At 47.8% G+C, this 21,976-nt stretch overlaps 1 protein-coding gene across 3 annotated transcripts; it reads left to right on the top strand.

The window, feature by feature from the left end:
• The first annotated feature begins 211 nt into the window (after positions 1-211).
• Positions 212-21,864, top strand: LOC142560662 (uncharacterized). Of its 3 annotated transcripts, none has more exons than XM_075672901.1 (8): positions 212-430; positions 1,009-1,247; positions 2,502-2,761; positions 6,511-6,653; positions 11,234-11,356; positions 15,526-15,630; positions 19,212-19,434; positions 21,693-21,864. In XM_075672901.1, the coding sequence occupies exons 2-8, from the start codon at positions 1,226-1,228 to the stop codon at positions 21,852-21,854; spliced, it is 1,038 nt and encodes a 345-aa protein (XP_075529016.1). In that variant the 5' UTR covers positions 212-430; positions 1,009-1,225; the 3' UTR covers positions 21,855-21,864. The 3 variants fall into 3 exon arrangements, with proteins under 3 accessions (XP_075529016.1, XP_075529017.1, XP_075529018.1); XM_075672902.1 differs by having other exon boundaries at positions 1,009-1,241; XM_075672903.1 differs by lacking the exon at positions 11,234-11,356.
• The last annotated feature ends 112 nt before the right edge of the window (positions 21,865-21,976 follow it).

Below are 21,976 nucleotides of genomic sequence, written 5' to 3' on the forward strand. Positions count from 1 at the left end.
TCCAGCGATGAATTTTCGCGCCAGCTAGCGCATTTTACTTTTTTGAAGTAGCACGTCATTACGCGGCCAGATGCAGTATGGGAACGCCGGCCTGATTACCGGCATGGGAGCCAGCTGTGGAAGACGACCACGACGAACGCGCGAGAAGTGGCACGATCGCGTCTCCTTGACCACGTGCCGCGCGCACTCAGGCACGCACTATAGGCACACCGTTAGTAAGCCAGAACTGTGCAGCAGCCATGGCTTGGGGATCGGAACGTCATCAGCGCTACTGGCGCCGCCACCTGCAGTATAGTTTGCTTTCCTCGTCAGTTCGCGTTGCGTCGCCTTCCGCAGCAGTTCGTGTCGCCGCAGCGCTGTCGCATTTACCGCACGGACGCCAAGACGACTGCAGCCCCTGAGCAGTGCTGAAGCACCAGCAGCGTTGAGTGTGAGCGCTCAACACCACGGCATTACTCCGAAATGTTTACGCATCGCTCAGATAAGTCCCCGAGGAGATGCTACGTTTTTTTTTTTAATTTCATTTCTCTTTGTGCCTTCGGCGGTGCGGGGTCACGTGACACAGCCTTTCCGTTTCTTTTTTCTGTCTCTCTTCGGGTGTCCGCTGACTGTCGGTCTCGTTAGCATTCCCCGATACAATATACGGCCGTACGCGTTGACGTAGCCTCCAGATACCGCTTCTGGGGTTAAAACAGACTTCTGGACGGTGTGGTCGACGCTCTCTCATAGTACGCTTAGGAGACGATTTTCTCGAAATGAAGCCACGACGAGATCGCGACTTCTCCATTCGGTGACAAGCGGCGTGTACCTTCGCGCGGTTTTGTTATCCAGCGCTAAAGTAACCTTGCCTTGAATCAGGGCCTGTGCCTTCTGCTGCTGCCCTCAGACCGGGTTTAAGCCCGGTCAAGTTGCTGCGACCAACTTTTTCCTTAAATCCCCCATAGATTGTATATTTATGGAAATAAAGGCATATTGGTATTGTATATTGTATTCTATGCTCTATTCCAGCGTCGCCACAGCCAGGCTCAGCGTGCTACTACGCCCGCCTGCTGGGTTCGGAGGAGACGGCCGGAGGGGCGAGGAGAACTACGGGCGTGGAGAAACAGGTAACGCCAACTAGTGATTAGTCGAAAAAAAAAAAGAAACCTCCAGTCGAGCGGCAAGTCGGTCGACCACCCGGAGAAGACGCCAGTTTACGACGCAGACATCGCGGACAGGAGACCGGATGAAGATCACAGCAGGTACGGGTAAGCGTCGGATTCAGCTTTTTTTTTTTTAGAAAGCCGTCACTGTCAGACGTCAGACATGATGTTGAATCAAAGTACAGCGTGTAGCAGGTCTTCCTTAGCATGTCGCCACGGATAACAGATGTTGACGTTCTGCAGCCGCTTCCCTATAACGCGGAAAACAGATGCCCGCGCCAATTTCTTTTGTTTCGTTGCGGCCTGTATGTCTATTTGCTTGTTCTCTATGTACGTCAGGGATCAAAACCTCTGTCAGCCTGACAGAAAAAGAAAGGTAACTTACCTACCACAAAATATGAAGATTCTGGCAGAGTCGTGTTGGAAGTATTAATTACGCTTCGTCCGAGCAAGGACGTGAGGCTGTAATTCTCAGTTCACTTTATTCGCCTTAAAGCGATTTTGTGTGTGTAGTATGTTTCCACAGATTGCCCAACGAGATTCTACAAATTTAAGTGACTCGACGCGTGTAAGAGTTACACAGGGCGATAATTTTTATGTTTAACGGAATTCTTAAATATCGCCTACGGCACCCCAGACTACCCTCGCATAGATGGTTGAGGCTCCTACGCTTGCGCTTCCTATGCGCACAGAGACGTTCCGCCGTGGTCAAAGGTGTTGGCCGTCCTTCTGCCTCGGTTAGCCGAGCCTCGTCACACCATTTCTGTACCCTATACTTGTCAAACCCAGGGTTGCCCTCACCTTTAGCCAGCGTGAATTTTCCGAAGCGAGTCACACATTTGTGTCACCTTATAACTCCTGACGAGCACCGGTTTGAGTTCGATGGATTACACCTAGATATGGCAGAGCGAGCTCACGCAAACTCGACCGCTCAAGCTCGAGTTTGAAAGAATGGACGCAACAAGTGTACAGCAGAATACGCGTCTGCAAACGCCGCGTAAGCAGCTAAATTGAGCTGAAATTGCATAATGCGCGGCGGAAAAAACCGTGCAGTCAGTCCAGGTGGCTTATGCATGATGATTAATGGCTTTTTTTTCCTCTACACAGCGTTAATAAATTAAGGCATGTAGGTAGCGAGGTTGCAAAGCACAAGCTATAATACTCTTAGACATTTTCGTTACATACGGTTCTAGCAAGTGACTCCCTATGCTGATCGTAATGAGGTAAACGTTCAACGCATTAAAAAAAAGAAGAAAAATGTCAGCTGGTGCAGTTTTACTCTCCCAACGGAGAAGGAGCAGGACGTAATCTACGCGTCCGACGATTTTATGCGACTGCATTGCCTCTCCCGACGAACAGCGACGCCCGCCGAAGGGACGCAGGGCGTCAGGAAGGACGACGGAGCCGAGATTCCGTCGACCGAAGAACTGGAGCAGCGGGCAATTCCGCTGTGGCGCGACCTCGTCGCCAGCTGCCAGAGGGCGGCCGTGTGGCTCGTGTCGCAGGGTCAGGTGCCGCGTCACGTGTGCCTGGTGCCGGACGGTCACCGACGCTTCTCGAGGGCCACCGGCACCGACCTGCGCCGGGTGTACGCGGTCGGAGCGTGTATGTACGTCAAGGTTGGTGCGCCGTAGTGAACGGTTGTTTATTGAAGCAGCGAAATGACTAAATGTGGATACAACCACCATGTGGGAATCCGAGAAGCGAAGTTTGTCGTGAAGTGGTTTTGAACAAGGCGCCGTGCAACTGATTATATTCGGCGCAGTGTTTTGCACCGTAGCGATTTTATCTGTCTGCCAGTGAAGACGGCCAGACGCGTAGAGCCTCCCACCACGTGACCCACGGGACCGCGCATCGATATGTCTCGGGGAATGGTACCCTATGTTACTGAGGGTCGGGCGCGCCGACTAGAGAGGACTGATCATGCAGATAGTTCAATAGTAAACTGTACTCGGCGAAAGATTGACCAAGCAGATTCGCTAGAACACCAAACCCTGGGAATGTTGGCATAGAAAGGTTTGCTTTACGAGTGGAACTGTGCTCTTGATGAAACATGATCGTGGCAATGAGGATATTTGTTAATATCGAAACTTATTCCTCAACCTCTATCACAATCTTCACTGTTGTTCCATTATTGTCGCCATGCTTGCTTATCGACCACTCTTCTTGTGTGGTCCTTCGCGGCTTTCTACCATATCGTGCCGAAACCCGCAAACCAGGGACCTTTAGGTGTCCACAACCCAACAATGAAGTGCTGCTTCCCTGTCCTGTGCGAAAACACCATCCGACGACACCTCACGAAGACGAGAAGGTCCAGTTGGCCAGCGTAGAACTGTTGCACAGGGGTTGTGCAGTGCTTGATGGTACGAGATAATTCTTATGAATAAAGGGAAAATCAGACATCTACCCGTTCGTAGCAATTGCTACAAAGGAAACCCATGCGGCTTCCTCGAAATAAAAGCCTCATAGTTGAAGAAAAATTCATCCTGGTCCGGGACTCGAACCCCGGACCACCGCCTTTCCGGGGCAGCCGCTCTACAATCTTGCTGGTTTCCGCAGAACTACTACGTCAAACACTTGCTTTTGCTTCGTGTTGTCGACAAATTCGACTTCGCCCTGCCATCTGCTTGCCGCCTGGTTAGCTCAGATGGTAGAGCGGCTGCCCCGGAAAGGCGGTGGTCCCGGGTTCGAGTCCCGGAGCAGGACGAATTTTTCTTCAACTATGAGGCTTTTCTTTCGAGGGACCCGTATGGGTTTCCTTTGTAGCAATTGCTACGAACGGGTGGATGTCTGATCTTCCCTTTATTCATTACTTCTCTCCACCTTGCGGGTTTCCGCAAAACTACTACGTCAAAGATAATTCTTATTGTGATCCAAGTACGAAGCAATGCGCGCCTGCTCCTTTTCCTCTTATCAAAAGCAGGGGTGGGATATAGCGGTAATTCCAGTGTTCATGCGAACAGGAGTCAGCCGATGTCGTTCAATGTTAAGCACTAAGCAGTGACTCTCGATCGTATGTAGTCGGTGCTTGGTCCTTCTGGTAATGCCATTAAATATTTGCTTCACCCTGCGTCATCATTAAAGAATACTACAAACAGGGTACCTTTTGATGTCTTTGTTCTGCGGTGAGCTTACATAGACGCTCAGGCATTGGCGTGTTGTGGGCCTTGCTCCATGATGCCTTCGGGTTCTTGCTTTCCTGGATATCTGCATAGGTAGTTTTTTATTAGATGCTTTAGTCCTTTGATGATTGCTTTGTCGTGCAGGATGTCGTCATTGTCAAGCTATCAGTTGTGACAGGGAGAGACAGATGAGCGGGTGATGCTCCTCTACGTTGATAACACAACAGCTGTAGGCCTTCTGTTGTCGGCGCCTGTACTGGCCGGAATAGATTTGGCTTTGGTTCATTCGTGAGACATCGTAGTCATCACTACAATGTGCACGTGTTCCTTTGCCTGGACGGCACTGTGATTCCTCGGTGAAGATGAGGTCTTCGAGGGCACCTGGACTGTTTTATAAGAGACGCTCTCAGACCATGTGTTGTTATTTTCATCTTTCGCATGTCCTGCCCACTGTACAAAGTCTCCTTCAGTATCACTGTGGTCACGAGAGCTGCTTTTAATTTGTCTTTCTTGTGCCTTGGACGCGGCTCTCAAGCCCAAGGCGATGACATCAGTTGATAGTTCTTTTCAGTTCCGTCATTCACGTCAATGATCATGTAAGTGCAGGCTTTAGACACGGCAATTTCTTTTTCAGTGGGTGCTACAATTCCATGGAATATTTCTGTCTTTATGCCGTTGGTCCTTCTACTTCATTGTGGTCACGGTTTGAAACTTCTGTCTCACAATCTATTAGCTGTTCCGCTTGCTGCAACGCTTCAAAGCAGCAAAATAATAGGACGACGATCTCGCTTTCAGAGATCTCTGACAGGTCTTCACTGCTTGCATTCGGCTTCACCTCAATAGGAAGTCTGAGTTTAGACTTGAGCCTAACCAATTTATCCCTGTAGTCTACCTGAACAGTACATTCTTACAATCTTTTCGTCTAGAAAGCGAAGCCACTCATTAAGTTCCATAGAATTAGGTTCTGTGGAACTTAATTCCATAGAAAACAAGGCCAGCAGCCAGGACACCATGAAAGGGTAGTGGACATGGTAATGATCTCCTGCGCTTGAGCTACATTCGGCAAGAGAGAAGCTGCAGCCATGGTCAGGGAAGTTTGGGGGAGTTCACAAAGAAAGCTTCGCTTTGAAAAGAAGAGGAGGAAGTTACTGCCGACCGCAGTATAGCTTTCTGGTGTAGTCTGTCGCCACCTGAACGGCGGTCAGCAAAGGAAGCTAAAAGGCCAGGGTCGGGTTCACTGCACCTTGCGAAGTCGGGCACAATGCGCGCAGCAACCTAACTCTACGGAACACGTGCCACGATGGCTTGCGATTCTGCGCAAGTTTTCGAGCTATCGCGTGCAGTACACGGGCGAATTTTAGAAGACCTGGTACAAAGTGGGTACAGATGGCGCTTCCCCTGTCCGTACATCGTCTCTGTATGTGTCTCGATCTATGTCCCCCTTCTAAAACACGTGTTTTTTGCCGCAAGTTCAAACACACAAGTTAAGCACCAACTAGGCCAACAAGCAGTTCCGTTGCAATAGATGTCCCCCTTCTAACTGACAGCGTCGATTTAGGCCACGCATGGAGGCCAACTTATCCCCTCCCAGTGAATTCAACAGAACTCTATAAATTTCAAAAAAGAAATAATAAACAAGCACGAGAACATCTGTGCACAATCGTCTTTGTCGTATGCGTCGTGTCACCGTTGAGCTGAACAAATACGTGTATGCTTGTTGTAGTGCACAGAACTGGCGTGTGCTGTGGCCGCTTCACTAACGCCCCGTTCGAGGGAAGAACTAGCGGGCGGCGTTCATTCGTCGTATTGTACCGAGCGAAAACACTGTCCGAATTAACTTGCAGGCTTTTCGCGTTACAAAGCAGTGTACTAAAATGCTTGCACTGAGTACTCTTTCGCGATTACGCCTTGAGCTGCGACACATACGTTGATGTGAACTGGTACCACCTGTGCGTCCAGCACGTAATATATAAAGGAGTTCTTAACCTTCATGCGATAGAATGATATCAGCAAGATAAAATGGTGTCATCAAGTAGCTTCGCGCTACATATGCGCTGATGACAATTTTTTTTTACATTTAATCAACCTCCCTCGTATTTCTGGCTTCGGCAGAACTGATCGTTATAATTTAGAATGGCATGCTACAGACGTATACAGTCAGATAAATCTCTCTAGTTCTCAATAAACTACCGTTTCCTATATGTCAACACATCACCTTTTATTCTCTCTCTCCCTCTCTCTCTCAGCTGTCGAAATGGTGCTTCCGTGCCGGAGTGGATGTGATAAGCGCCTTCATGTTCAGTGTGCGCAACTTAAGCCGCAACACGTTCGAGGTGACCTCTGCTCTGGACCAGGCGAATCAGGGGCTGGTCGAGATTGTGGACAACGTGTGAGTAGCTGGAAATTCAGCAATTAGCGCTTCGCTGGCTCGCTGTGTGCTTGCTAGCGACTGAATAGGCACTGTGCTGTAGACACAAGCGACTCTACCGCCGCAGTGTTAGTAATAAGACTTCGGCCTTGAATGTTTGACGACGCACAATTAGAAAGAAATAAAAGCTTGCAGGTGGATGTTCACATTATGTTCTGAATGCGTGCTCCAATGTATACCTCACTAAATCTTAACATTAAGCACCATAAAGGAAGTATGACGCGGAAATATACTATATATAGTATATTTTCGCGGATATACTATAGATTTACAGGGCGAACATGCGCAACTGTATAGCGCTTATTCCGACATGGTGGCTCATATTTTACATGACACTCTGAATCGCATATCTAAGACAGGTGGCAATTAACATTAAATTATCCTTCTACGTCTGTTGACAGCACAGTATTTAACGCTTATGCGTTGTCTATAAGAAGACACCGCATTTGTACGGTGTTTCTGCTTGGGACGTACACATTGAAATATATGAACGATGTGCCCCGAAGGCATATTACATGACGCAAATCTTTCCTAAGAAATTTTTTTTCTCTCTGTCAAAAGGCCTAGACTATCACAAAGAAAATACTGAAGTGGTAACAGTGATTTTTGAAGCCTTGCCCGGGCCGTTCACTTATTGTTGCAAGACAGGACGCGATATTGCAAGATAGGACGCGAGTCATATCCTGCATAGTGCAATAGTGATTTCCGAGACCGAATACGAATCGAATACTACCAGCAGCGAACCGAATTGAATATTAAATACAGTAGACTACATTTAAGACGAACTCTAAGGGACCCTGAGAATGTGTTTTTCTTATAAGAAGAATAATAGGCAACATGATCAGGTGCATCTGCATATCTTACTAAAAATGGTAGACCAAATAAAAAGAATTTTTATGCAGCTGCACTTAATAGAAAAAGGCGAAACGACGGGAAGCGCCACGGAGGAGGATTGTAGGCGTAGGCGCGCTGCGTTGACCTCCTCTAGCAGTTGTTGCAGGTTTTGTTTGCGATACGGGCGTACCGGCGTCGTCGTGTGGTAACATCGTGCTCGCGCGCCGTACACTGTGTGCGCCAGTGAAAGCGTCCGAATGTGAGCCGAAGATGGCGGCTCAATCTCGTGTGCGCAAGGGAGGAAAGGGGTGAGGAAGCGCGCCGTCTTCCGTCGCGCGCATGGCACCGTGAGAGGGCAGAAAGGGGGGCGTTACACTTTGCCCGCGCGCTGTCGCGTGGGCTTTAAGTGTAAACCCCATGCAAACAATTTCACGCACGACGGCGGCAAGCGACGTAATGGAAATGGCTGTCGTGTTTGCTCGTCGCCTACAAGTCATACACCACGCAAGCGACGTACTTTCAGCGATGTCTCCCCGGTGTTGCCGGTGCGAGGACAGCAAATACGCGCCTAAACTGGCTTGACGCGTGCTATATTAATGTAAATTGGTATGTTTTACAGCAAAGAGCAGCATAAACTATTTCTGAAGGTCTTACAGTATGTTCTAATCCTTGCACGTGTCAAATTATACGTTTGCTTGTTCCATGCGACAGTGGGTAGTACTTGACTGACGTACATCCAGTTCCGGCTTCGCGCTATTGGCCGGTCACTCATAGCACTTCCGGACGACCAGCGACCAATTCTAGATTTCTAGAACCGAGCGATCGATCGACACCAACGAGCGATCTGTTCGCACGACGGTCCGTTTCGTCGCTCAAAGCCGTCGCTCTGCGCCGTCGCGCACATAATCGCTCTCATGGTGTTAAATGAAAGCGATCTGCTTCGGAGGGCACAGTCTAGATGGGCCAATGGCTCGTACCTTTTCTTGCGCTGTGTTTTCCGCTGCTCAGTTTGCGTTGAAGCTATACACCGCACGAAGGCCACTACGCTCGCTGCTGCTGCCGCGGTTCCTCGCGCCAGCGTTTTGACAGCGAGCGTCTGCGGTCATCGAGTGTAACGTGTTCATGTTTTCCTGTGCGCGATGACACCATGCTTGTCAATCTAGTTAATAGGCGAATGTTCGTCTTAACCGAAGAGTACGTCTGAGGCGGTTCGTCTTAGGCGGATTTGTTTTTTCTTTTTGTTCTTTTCATTGAGCCTATGGAAAACTAAACAAACGTACCCGTGCTGGAAAATGGACACAGCGCAAAAAATACAAGAATACTGGAGGGCGACACGCACACAGCGCCGTGTCCTTTTTCCAATGAAGCACCAAGGCCAAGCTTCCAAGCTAAGTTCCCGTGTTCTTCGCTGTGAGCGAGAATTCGGCTTTACCGAGTTCGTCTTTACGAGAGTTCACTGTAGTTTTCGAATAATGAACAGCCGTTATCGCAGTTAATATAAAGCGATGTTCACATCCTAGTAAAGGTAAGGTTAGCAAGTTTCTCTCATTGCACAGTAACTTATTAAGCTTTGTTTATGAAAGTTCAAACGGAAAATTAGAAGCAAAGTAGTATTTTCTTCGCACGCACACAGCTCTTCAGAGTGTGCGAACGATCGCTTTACAGCCTGTAACGTACAGCTACCTAAGTGACGTGGCCTGCTTCGCTACGCAAGTTGTCATGCTTTATCTATACACTACGCTAGCGGGGGTGACAATTTGCTACAGTTTTGCTCCAAATTTATGTTTATTTGGGTGCAGTGGACGTTCTGAAATGTTTTGAAAAATATTCGTATTTGCGGATAGTGGCTATCGAATTCGAAGACCGAATCTAATAGGCAACTATGCGATTCGTTATCCGAAAGTTCCGCATATTCGCACTCCGCTTAGACGCAAGTAGATAAAATACAATTTGCATAATTGTATGAAACTCCACACCTCAATAGTATCAACAAATTTGCATGACATTTATAATGTGCAGGCTGCGAAAATAGCAATTACCAACAATCTGTATCGGCATAAAGCTTTTTTAGATGTATATTTACTATAGTAGGCTGCGATATGACAGGAGCGGTGAATGCAGTTTCCGCTAAAGCACCTCTAGACACACGTTTCGATCAAGGTATTCAAGGAGCGCGAAGGCCACAATCGCGATAGTTACCTTTTTCTGCGTTAAATAAATGTCCTCGACTTCTGAACCTTTCGAACATGCTGACAAGCCTTACGACGCCCAAAATAATCTCCGCTTTTTTGAAAACGTAGTTTCGGTGTTGCATCCCAGGAGGTGCATGTGTTGTGACGGTGCACTTACAGAGGGTGCCAGTGCCGCGCTCCTCAATCTTAGAGGCTTTGCTGTTGTAGTAAGTACAGCAATGAAAAATTTGGAGGACGCCTAAGCTTCGCCTTTAGGAGTGGAACGCAATACCATTCAAAGATCCCTGACTGCTTCTCGCGCTGCCCGGCAACTGCAGCGTATGTAACCGTAATGTTTACCGGGAGACGCTCGCGGCGAACGATATGCCCGAAGGCGGGCTTTCTGGTAGACACGCAGCCTCATGCATGGGCCGCGATGCAGCGGAGGCGAGCGCCAGCTGGAAGTGTTTCAAGGAAGCGGGTGGGCCACTCCGTGGACTCCGAGATATTTACGCACCGGCTCGCGCATATGGCGGACGCCGTCGCCGGTATATGTACGGTAGAAACGCTGGAAAAGGGGTTTGTCTGAGTTTTCGCGTAACAGAATGATGTTTTCTTGATTATAAAAATTAAAAGCGGACATATATCATGTTTAAGTGGTGTGTAAGTCATAGTTTACGATTTTCCCACGTTTTATAGCTTGAGAAATTCAATAAGTTAAGGCAACTCCCTGCATCACATGGAGGGCCTGGTTATGCGTGGTTCGAAAATCTTTTTACCGAAACGACGCAGGACGCCGGATTTCTGCGACACGGGCTTCTTATCGCTATCGCGTTAAAACGTGCCACGTTGACTCACTGACTACGGCGTCCTGCTGGTGAGCACGGGGTCGCTCGTTCGACTCCCTCTCGCGTCGCTTGTATTCCGATGGAAGCAGAATGAAAATAAAACCCTCCTGTGCACTGAGATTCGTGTGGAAAGGAACCCGAAGTAATCACTTTTATTCTACAGCCCTACTCCCATCCCCCACTCTCCCCTTCCGTCACAATAGCATCTCTCATATTTCTATGTGACTTTTGCCCGTAAAACCAAACAATGTGATTATATATAATAATATAGGAAACAGTGCATTGATACTAAAATCAAGATAGCCTGTAGAGGACATAGCGAGGAAAATGAGGACAATACCCATTAGCCCAAGCGTAGCAACCTCTTTTAGATATGACTGTAATATCATTTCGCGATATGAGTGTATAATTATGGCCTACGTGGCATATTTGGTGTCCTTGAATACATTCAGCGTAGTCTGCAGACCTTCGCGCCACATCTCTGCCGCGACTGTTATCCGAACGCGAAGTTGACGTCACTTTTTTAAGAGTGGGCGATAGTGGACACTCCTTCCTAAATGTGTTAACCTTGTTTCTTTTACGTGCACCTGCGCACCCTCACTGTTGTTTGACAGCAGTGGGACACGTCAGGTCAAATGGTCTCGCCCTGAACCTGCCAACCGCGTTTGCTCTCTGCCCACTCAATCAGGGACGTCTACCGTGCCAGCAGAATGCAGGTTTGCTCCTGCGGCGACCTCGAGCTGCTGCCCGAAGAGTTGCGCTCCAGTCTGGCGCGTGCTGAGATTGCCACTTCCAACATGCGCGAAAACTGGTGAGCGCGCGTTATGTTGCTTGCTGATCCACCGCGGCTTTGCGACTAACTAAAACTATTTCTTACAACTAATATCTACTGGTGCCAGTGCTTCCTATATTTGCGGGACCGTTTATGCTGCTTGCGTTGCCCAGCCGTAAAGGAACCACAGAAAACGTTCGTGAAGTGTTCAGCAGAAGTCTGAATCAGTAGTGATTGGCAGTAGCAGAGCGTCCGCCATGTAGCACTTTACGGAACACTGGAATACCAATAACGTGAACAACAACGCAGGTCTTGTGGCTCTACCTTCAACAAGCCGTCTTGTGGCACTACCTTCAACAGTTACGAAGTCTTGGAAAATGTTTTTGCGCTGGTTCATAGTTGCCACTGAAAGGGGAGGGGGGGATAAGACGAATCACATACCGTGTAATGGTTGCCCGTGACGGCGCCTGTGCGCAAGCAGGTAGGTAGACAATGAGTCGTTATAATTACTGATCTGTGTGCTCTAGTTGAAGTCAGCGTCACGAGATGGCACCACCAGGGTTGCTGGTCACATCTTTTTCTCTCTTTCTCTCTCACCCACGTTCAGGCATCCTGCAAATTGTGATACCTTTGCTGCATCGCTAAAACACTCTAGTAGGTACGGGAATAGAAAATATTCGACGATTACGATAGTCTCCAATGCAAAATATGAGCGCAGCTGTATAAGGGTTTTCACTTCGAGACCGAAATCACCGAACCAACTGGCAGTGGGACATGCCGTTGAGCGCCTTCGCGAAATAGGGGGGGAGGAGGTGGCACTGTTGTTACGCCGACATGATGAGCGGCATCGGAGCCAGCTGTGGAATTGCACCGTGCTCCCATATGGGCTGCAGAATTAAGCGTTCTTTCCCTCTCCCAAACCACGAAGACGCAGAACACGACGACAACGAAGGCGCGAGCAGTGGCACAAACGCGTTCGCGCGGTTATGCTGAGGGGCGCTTACGCTCAAACCAGGATCGGGTGCATTAGAGCTGCGCTGCAATGCTTGTGGAGTATATTACCTTAAAGCTTACAACAACGATTCAGAAGAATGAGTCAGTATTAACGGGATAGCGTTAAGGACCCTGTATCGCATAAAATCGAGTGCCGGCGTCTTGAGTCGGACGTCGTTTAGGGAAATATCACCCCGAACCACAACCACGCCGGCCGTCCGCTTGGCGCAGGTGCATAATTGAACTAACTGAATTGCTCAAAGTAATATGCGTAAGAAAAATCGTAAAGTACACCGTAAACGCAACCTGCATACATAATAGCGACCGATTGTAATTTGGATATACCAGAAAACATCATTCTGTTACGCCGAAACTCAAAACATCAACTGTTTAAGGCTATTAGCGCAGCTCAGGACGAGCAAAAAAGGAAAGAGGTAGGGGTAATGAAAGGGAGCGGAAAACAGCGTGAGCGCTGTTTTCCGCTCCCTTTGATTACCCCTACCTCTTTCCTTTTTTGCTCGTCCTGAGCTGCGCTAATAGCCTTAAACAGTTATGACATACCAACTCGCCCAAATTACCACGCTTTTGACCTTCAAAACATCAACCCTTTTTCCAGCGTTTCTGCCATTCATAGAGCGGCGCGCTGCGCTCGGTTCCTTGCGATAACACCATCCAGGTGGCGCTCGCCTCCGCGCCTCCGCGGTCCACACAAGAGGCCGCGTTTCTACCAGAAAGCTCGCCTTCGTGCATAGCATTCGCCGCCAGCGTTTCCCGGTAAACATTACGGTTACATGATCTGCAGCTCCGCAAAAAGGGAGACATTAAAGAACTGAAAAATTATAGGCCCATTAGCTTACTCCCAGTACTATATTTAATATTTACCAAAATAATCACCAATAGAGTAACGGCAACACTGGACTTTAGTCAACCAAGGCAGGCTGGCTTCAGAAGGGTATACTCTACAATGGATCACATCCATGCCATTCATCAGGTTATCGAGAAATCCGCAAAGTACAATAAGTCTCTCTATAAGGCTTTCATAGATTACGAAAAAGCATTTGATCCAATAGAGATACCAGCAGTCATAGAAGCATTAGGTAATGAAGGTGTACAGACCGCTTACGTAAATACCCTGGAAAATATCTACAGAGATTCCACAGCCACCTTACTTCTACACAAGAAAAGTAGGAAGATACCTATAAAGAAAGGGGTCAGACGAGGTGACAATCTCTCCAATGCTATTCACTGCATGCTTGGAAGACGTATTCAAGCTATTAAATTGGGAAGGTTTAGGAGTAAGGATTGACGGCGAATACCTCAGCAACCTTCGGTTTGCCGATGACATTGTTCTATGAAGCAACACTGCAGACGAGTTACAACAAATTATTAAAGATCTTAACAGTGAGAGTGTAAGAGTGGGGTTGAAGATTATTATGCAGAACACAAAGATAATGATGAACAGCAGGGCAAGGGAGGAGGAGTTCAGGATCGCAAGTCAGCCTCTAGAGTTTGTGAAGTTTACCTGGTCAACTAATCACAGGGAACCCTGACCACGAGAAGGAAATCCACGGAAGAATAAAAATGGGTTGGATCGCATACGGCAGACATCGTGAGCTCCTTACTGGAAGCTTACTGTTATCATTGAAAAGGGAAGTATAAAATCAGTGCATATTAACTGTGCTGATATATGGGGCAAAGAGTTGGAGACTGACAAAGAAGCTTGAGAACAAGTTAAGGACAGCGCAAAGAGCGATGGAATGAAGAATGCTAGGCATAACTTTTAGAGACGAAAAAGAGAGCTGTTTGGATCATAGAGCAAATGGGTATAGAGGATATTCCAATTGACATTAAGAGAAAGAAACGGCGCTGGGCAGGTCATGTAATGCGCAGATGAGGTAACCGTTGGGCCATTAGGGAGATAAAATGGGTACCAAGAGAAGGGAAGGGCAGTAGAGGACGGCAGAAGACTAGGTGGTGTGACGAAATTAGGAAATTTGCCGGTGCTGGATGGAATCGGTTGGCGCAGGACAGGGGTCATTGGAGATCGCAGGGAGAGGCCTTCGACCTGCACTGGACATAAAATAGACTGATTATGATTATGATGATGATGAATCTGCAGTTGCCGGGAAGCGTGAGAAGCAGTCGGGGATCTTTGAATGCTGTCGCGTTCCACTCTTAAAGGCGAAGCTTGAGCGTCCTCTAAATTTTTAAATGAAACTACGCACACTGAGAATGAAACACAAGCGGCATTGCAAACATTTTCAATGGAAGTTGGCGTTAAAACACACGAGCCTCCTTCCTGCACGCATGGAATTTCATTCAGCGTGATTTTAGTGCAGTGCTCATCTGTTTTTTTTGTTTTTTTTTTATAGTCTACCGACCTCTTTTCGTGAAAAGTATTTAAATTATTGTAACTAACACATGCCCAACATGATCGCATCACTCGATGGAAGTCGCTGAATTCTCGTCTCGCACAGCTTCAGTATTTATTTATTTATTTATTTATTTTTGTCACGGGATGCGACTTTTTTCGGAATATCTTTCCCGTCAATTTGTTGAGTGCACCATAGATTCTTCCTTCTCGCCTACTGTCGATGACATGGGATTGTGAAGTAATGACTCTATATCCTCTATTTGTACTGTCCGTAATTCTATCGTTGGCTCTAACCTCTCCTCGAAGTGTATGTACATCGCACAAACTTTGGATTATTGAATATTGCACCTTATCTCATATATTTACTGCCGGTTGAGTAAATAAATTATTTTCATTGTCGATCAGCAAGTTGGGGATTTCGTTAAATGCACTGGTTATTGGCTGTTCTTACTACGGTTCTGTTCTTACGGTTACTAATTTTCAGATATAACTGGTACGCTGTAAAAATTAATAAGGTCATAAGAAAGCACTGAAGAAAGAAAACGTAACGAAAGTTAAAAAGTGAGAATTGAAGTGATGGGTCATAGGTACACTAAATACACCTCAGAAAAGGGATGACAAGAAAACACACTGGAGATTGACAAGAATGAGCTATAGACAAAGACCGAAAGAACCAAGTGAGATTGTTGCTTTCTCTTCTTTTCTTTTGAACACCTGCCTAATGCCTCAAGATCAGCGTCGAAATAAATAAATAAATAAATAAATAAATAAATAAATAAATAAATAAATAAATAAATAAATTCAACTTGGCCTGTTCATCACATTCACTTCTCTGTTCCAGCTTAAAGAGGCAAATAACTTGCGCCGGGTACAACACCACGCACCAGATGTCCAGGATGGCTCTGCATCTGGCCAAGGCGGTCAAGGAAGGCGTCATCCGCTCAGGGTGAGTGAGGACATCCGATTTGTAAGCCAGAAAAAGAGTCGTCGTAGCATAACGAACGGGTATACTTGCGTTGAAAGGCTGTCTCAGGGAAGCACACTCAGGTAAGTGTTGCGCCTTAGCTGCAATGTGAGCTTTAAGGCTCTTTACCAGCGGCTTTCTCACTTCATTTATTTTTCCCGTCGCAAACTCCTTCAAGCATTCGCAGGTCCTTTAGACGCAACTGATCAGCAAGGCTGTGAGTGTTCACTTGTCACTCGGAACAGTGGCAAACGCGCTCAAGAAGAATAATAACAATAATAAATGACGTCACAGACCATCATGCCGTCTGTTGACTCACATCATTGACAGATCCCTCAGGCTGCCTTGCTCACTGTGCACTGGGCTCACGGCTGCAAGACTTCGACATGGGCGTCGCGTATCGAAGCGGATGCCAGCATTCTGACGTCGACGTACGCCCTGTCACTTTCTCCATTGCCCGGCAACATTTCCCGTTCCCAGCGTCTTAGTCTGCCATTTACTCCATTGACACTGGAACCATTACTTCCGAGCAGCGCGAACACCTCTGGATTGCCTCCTTTATAGACTTTCTCTCCGCTTCAACACAACCGACAACTCGCACGCTGCGTCGTCAAGCTCACCATTTCGCCATTCGGTATGACCTGCTTCAACGGCGTAATTATTACTCAGATGGCCGCCAGTGGTTAGTGGTAATACTTCGAAGCCTGCGTCCCGAAATCTGCGGATCCTTCCACGCTGATCTATAGTGCACGCACTCAGGAGTTTTCACAACTTTCCGTCGTCTTTCACAGTGGCACCACTGGCGAGAGATGCATAGCTATGTTCAAAAGGTTGTTCGCTCTTGCTCCGATTGCCAGAGCCATAAATTATCAGCCCAGCCGTCGCCAGGTGGTCTACAGCCTCTACTTTGCCCTGATTGGCCGTTTGGGCATGTTGCCATTGATCTTTATTGGCCGATTCCCTTGACAAGTTCCCCTGACAGGGCCACCGTCGCAGCTGACCATCTCACAGGATACACTGAAACCGCCACGCTCCCGGCAGCTACAGCGCGCTACGTTGCATCCTTCCTCCGCCATTTTATCCTCCGTCACGGTTTACCTCAAGAACCCCTCACTGATCGCAGGCGCATCTTTTTGTCCGAAGCCGTTGAGGCCATCCTCGATCACTGTCACGTTGTTCATGGGACAACTACTGCGTACCACCCTCAAAACTATGGGCTCACTAACCGCTTTCAACAGTACGCTTGGCGACGTGCTTTCGATGTACGTCGCCTCTGCCCACAAAAACTGTAACCTTATTGCATCCTTTGACACCTACGCGCACAACACCGCAACCCAGACCACCATGTCGTTTCAGCCTTTTTCTTATTGTACGGCCGCCACCGGTCACACACTATCGACACAATTATCCCTTAGTGGCCTCATGCACTCGAGTGCGCGCCGCAAATTCACACAGACCTTAACTTCATCTGAGCAGGAGTGCCAGAAGAGCACCGCTCCTACAACATCGACGCGCCCACTTTCCTTCCTGGCATGCTTGTGTTGCTGTCAATTAATGCCAACGCAGCTGGTCTCTCTTCGAGACTATACTACCAAAGTACGAAGACCCTTACCGTTTCATAGAGTGCACGTCTCCTTTGAACTACGTCATTGAACCGGTCACGGAACTGCGCCGCCAGGGGCTAGATATTGTACATGTGCAGCGTCTGAAGAAACACTACTACCCGCTCATCGTGGTGAGCTCTTAGGCCGCCAGGACGGCTCCTTTTCGCTCCCGGGAGTAATTTAGTGAAGACAACGAACCTGGCCAATTATCATCACCAGCGCTAGGCACGGGGACAGCCGTTTGTGCTGGGACTCTTGCTTATGTGTTACCGCCGCCGGCTCTCCGTTCACGTTTTTTACGATGTTCCCAATCTAACGAAGAAGTTTACTTTCCCCGGAAGGCACCCATATGGTTCAATGCTATCGTCGACCCGAATAACGAAACAAACTTCGCCGAACTCGATTTAGCGAAGTTATTCGTTATTTGTTTTGTTTATGCGTCAGATGGCTGGTTTAGCGGTGAATACAATGCCGCGGTAGTCTTTCCGTGTTACTACGTTACAATTTTAGATGTTGAAGGGCCGAAAAATTCCTTTCTCAATTTTACGAGCTTCCCGATTTAACGAAATAATTTAATCGTGGTCATCACTTGGTTAAAGCGAGCTTCAACTGCAATATATGTATACATATATATATATATATATATATATATATATATATATATATATATATATATATATATATATATATATATATATATGAGAGAGAACAAATAGCATAGTAGCTTCATCGTCACTTACACGTTTACATTTGTAGCCCACAGTCTTACTTACGCACTGAATTCTACGGATTTTGTATTCGCACTTCCCTATGAAGAGCCCCACAATTGATGGAAGTGTCTCTATGAAAAAAAAATAAATAAAGGGTACAACTACTTTCGTTCATCGTCCATGCCTTTATTTTCTCAGGTGTAGTCGCCTTACGAGGAAGGTGTACTGTTCTTGGTCCATATAGCCTCCACACTTCTCTTAAGCGTTTCTTCATTAGCTGCCGATTGGACGCGCTTCACTGTGAACACTAGCCACGATGCATCCGCACGGTAGCTCAGTGGCTACGGCGTTGCGCTGCCGAGGTCGCGGTTTTGAACCCGGCCCCGGCGGTCACATTCCTGTGGGCGGTGAAATTCAAGAAAGAAAAAGAAATAGGGAAAAAGAACGCTCGCGTATTTAGATTTAGGTGCACGTTGAATAACTTCAGGTAGTTAAAATTAATCAGGAGCCATCTGCTACACATAATGGCAAAGCCTTTAGCGCCATTCAAAAAGACAGGGAGGTGACAGCGACACAGGACAGCGCTGTCCTGTGTCTCTGTCACGTCCGTTGGCTTTTTGAATTGCGCTAAAGGCTTTGCCATTATGAGTTAACCGTGCCAACTAGCCCAAGAATCAGCCCTCTGCTACGGCGTTCCTTATTACATATACTGCGCAGTTCCGGCACGTTAAACTCCAAAATTAAATTTTAATTCGACGCTTCCCATTTTTTTGGATGCAGTTCGTACATATGGCGGTTATGTGCGTGCGCGCGCAAGCATGTGTACAATACAAGGTTTCCTTTCGATCTATTCTATTCTTCCCTTGTGATGCACAGCTCCCAACCATTATTACTTGGGCGATAACATGGGAAGAGGGTCGTTTGGAGAATTGGCTATAGGAGTGTGGAATCGCTAAAACATTCTGTCTTACATCCCGGCGCGTTAGTCATTTCGCACACTCGAAGATAACGGGCCATTTGGGACCTACAGTAACACTCAGCAAAGATAGTTAATAAAAGAGCACATTATAATGACATAAGGAACTAGTTTGCACCTATAGCCGACCTTCTGATGCTTACTCGCCCTTTCTTTTCAATTCATCGATCAACGCGCTATTGTCGCCCGATGCTCTGTTACTGCAATGCCTCCCCGAGAAATCTGCGTGGCGACAACAGTCGAGCCCTTCTAAGCCTAGCCGTTGGTTAACAGGGACCTGACCGGCGAGTTCCTGGACGAGTACGTGGCGCTGACAGAGTGCCCCGAGGCCGAGATGCTGGTGCGGTCGGCGGGCGAACAGCGGTTCAGCGACTTCCAGGTGCTGCAGTGCAACTACGCCTACTTCCACCTGGACGCCAAGCAGTGGCCCGCGATGCGATTCCTGGACTGGGCGCGAGCCATTATCCACTTCCAGCTTCAGTGGCCGGCCATACGGGTGCGCATGCGCGCTGTGCGGGGCTCTCTCGTCGCGATTTGTTCCGAATATGCAGAGTTCCATGCGCAAGTTTTCTGAATTCGAAAACGGTGGGAAGTTAACCACGCACAGTAGCTTACTTCACGGAACGTTTAGTACTAAGCGAACTAGGTTAAAGCGCCTTGGCTTCTACCGTTTGCGTGGTGATAGCCAGGGGTCAGATTATCACCGCGGTGTTAGGGATTGGGGTTGGGCATGAAATAGATGGTAGCTGGCCCATGCTGTCGTCCAACTCATCCACGCTGAGGACGTTGTTGAAGGGAAGGACTTGTTCTCATCGATAACGAGGAATATGAGATTTATTACTTGTTCTCATCGATAACGAGGAATATGGGATTTATTTACAATATCTACACGAAAACGTGACAGTTCGTCAGTCTAGCATGACTGAAAGAGTATGCACACTGAATTTGCACGCTGCACACTGAATACACCTTGTCTTCCCTAGATCCCTAGATGAGGGAAAACAGCCATTCAACCTTCGACCAATCGGAGCGTCCAAAGTGATCGTAGCCGACCCACCATTGAGGGGGAGGGTTTACACACTCACTTCCGCACAGGTTTTACTGAACACACCGAGGTGAGTGGGCTCTCGCAGACAGAGGTCTTGAGCGGAGCAGGCGCCTCTTTGATCCCAGAGCTGACCCCGCAGACAGTGGCCGCCGCTTCTGTCCATTGACTGACGTCTTCCGGGGCCCGTGAGACCGCACCGCAAAACATCTTCTTCAAGGAGTTCCCTGCTCCAAACGAACTGGGACGGCGACAGCGAATCGACTAACAATGCTTGGTCCGCCGACTGCGTCTAGACATACCGGCGCCGTACGACTGTTGACGCAGCGCATTGTCGCTTCTCCTCTTCTCCATCGCCAGCCCCGCAGCTGCAACGGGCTTGGGAAAATTTTGCAGGTCCCCGCCCCTGCAGACCGATCGTAACAGCGGATACAAAGGCGCCCGGGCGAAGCCTGGCGCAACCGATTCGCGAGGCGCGTTCGTCCCTGAACTCCTGCTATTATAGCTCCTTGAAACGCCTTTGTATTCGCGCGAGAGCTTTGGGGCGCCTAATTGATTGATTGAGTGATTGATAATTTGAATGACTGACTGATTGATTGATTGACTGACTGACATTGCATTGGAAATGTTGGCAACTGTCGCATCACCGGTTTCGTCGCAAACAATGGATTGTCTAATGAGCAAAGGGCGATAATATGAAGTGATGGGAAAAACAAAGAAACGATAAGAGAATACAACAACAACAGTCAATATTGAAAACAGCCCACTGAATAATCTGTAATCTACACAGAACGCTGCGACCTAACAATAGCCCGCAAGTGTTGATGGATACAAAGTGTTCATCCATACATAAAATGTCAATTTCACTAAAGAATGCTGCTAAAGCTTTCAAAGCTGATTGCTGTTGCGATGCCTTATTCCACGGCCCAAGCAACTGTTCTATGCCGAAGGCTTAGATGCTAGAGTGCAGTGCCTCGAGAACGATAGAGGTCGTGTCTACCCATGTGGCGGCTGCGAGAGAGGTCCCTGGTGGCGGGAGAGGAGAATGACAGATGTGCTTTGTCCAATACGGAATTACGCAATGGAAATAATAACTATGCCCATATATCCTCACTGCAACACAGTGCTTTAAAGAAGCGAATGCATTTCAAATAGCGTTCAAGTATTCCCTTACAAATGACAATCATCGTCTATGACCTTTGTACAATCGTTTCTTTCTCAACATTTCCTAGGTAATAATAACAAAGATCCAGATCCAACGCAGCACTGGAGCCTCAATGACGCGAAACTTGTTTGAGTTAGCGAGGTGGCAGCAGCAGTATTGGATGATGCGTGAACGGGTCTTCGCCGCCTGTAGCGGATAGCTGCCGCTGCCATGAGGACGAAGGCTGTGTACGATCCAGGTCGAAGGAAAGAAATGGGTGAGAGGTGGGCGAGGGGCACACAGAAACACTAAACGTATCTATACATACATTTTAAGGTTTATATGTATCACATTGGAACGTGCATGTTAGGGGCGATCGGTCAAGAATTGGTAAATACCAAGCGACATAAAGAATTACTCGGCGGCACATACCCAGAAGGCCGAGTTGTCGCTTACACTGCGAGGTATTGCTTGCAATGTGGGTGAAAGAGGCGAGGAAGGATTCGCTTCAATAAACGAATTCCCGTGTCTGTTATTGACTCGTTGCTTTTACCGACAATTTCAGGCCATCAAGGAGAGGCACAGGCTAATGGCTTCCTACGGTTGCGGCAGATCGGACCCCGAGCAAGTGATTCGGCAGCGAACGTTCTTCCGACGCGTCCACGCTGCTAACATCCTCAACATGGAACGGCTCGCTGGTTTCCGGAAAGACGTGGTTGGCCAATAAAACAGCATAAAACTGCTTTACTGTAATATAACACCACAAACACCACAAACACCGCAAAGAGCGAGACGCGGACCAAGTAGACTGAATAAAATGGAAAAACACAGACCGTTTTGGACCAGAGT

The sequence above is a fragment of the Dermacentor variabilis genome, chromosome 10, assembly GCF_050947875.1.
Source record: "Dermacentor variabilis isolate Ectoservices chromosome 10, ASM5094787v1, whole genome shotgun sequence".
Lineage (NCBI taxonomy): Eukaryota > Metazoa > Arthropoda > Arachnida > Ixodida > Ixodidae > Dermacentor > Dermacentor variabilis.

Excerpts from the sequence above, each read along its gene's own strand:
- LOC142560662 (XM_075672901.1), top strand. The coding sequence starts at position 1,226 with ATGAAGATCACAGCAGGTACGG. Across the intron at positions 2,762-6,510 it reads GAGCGTGTATGTACGTCAAG|CTGTCGAAATGGTGCTTCCG; the intron begins GTTGGTGCGCCG and ends TCTCTCTCTCAG. Across the intron at positions 11,357-15,525 it reads TCCAACATGCGCGAAAACTG|CTTAAAGAGGCAAATAACTT; the intron begins GTGAGCGCGCGT and ends TCTCTGTTCCAG.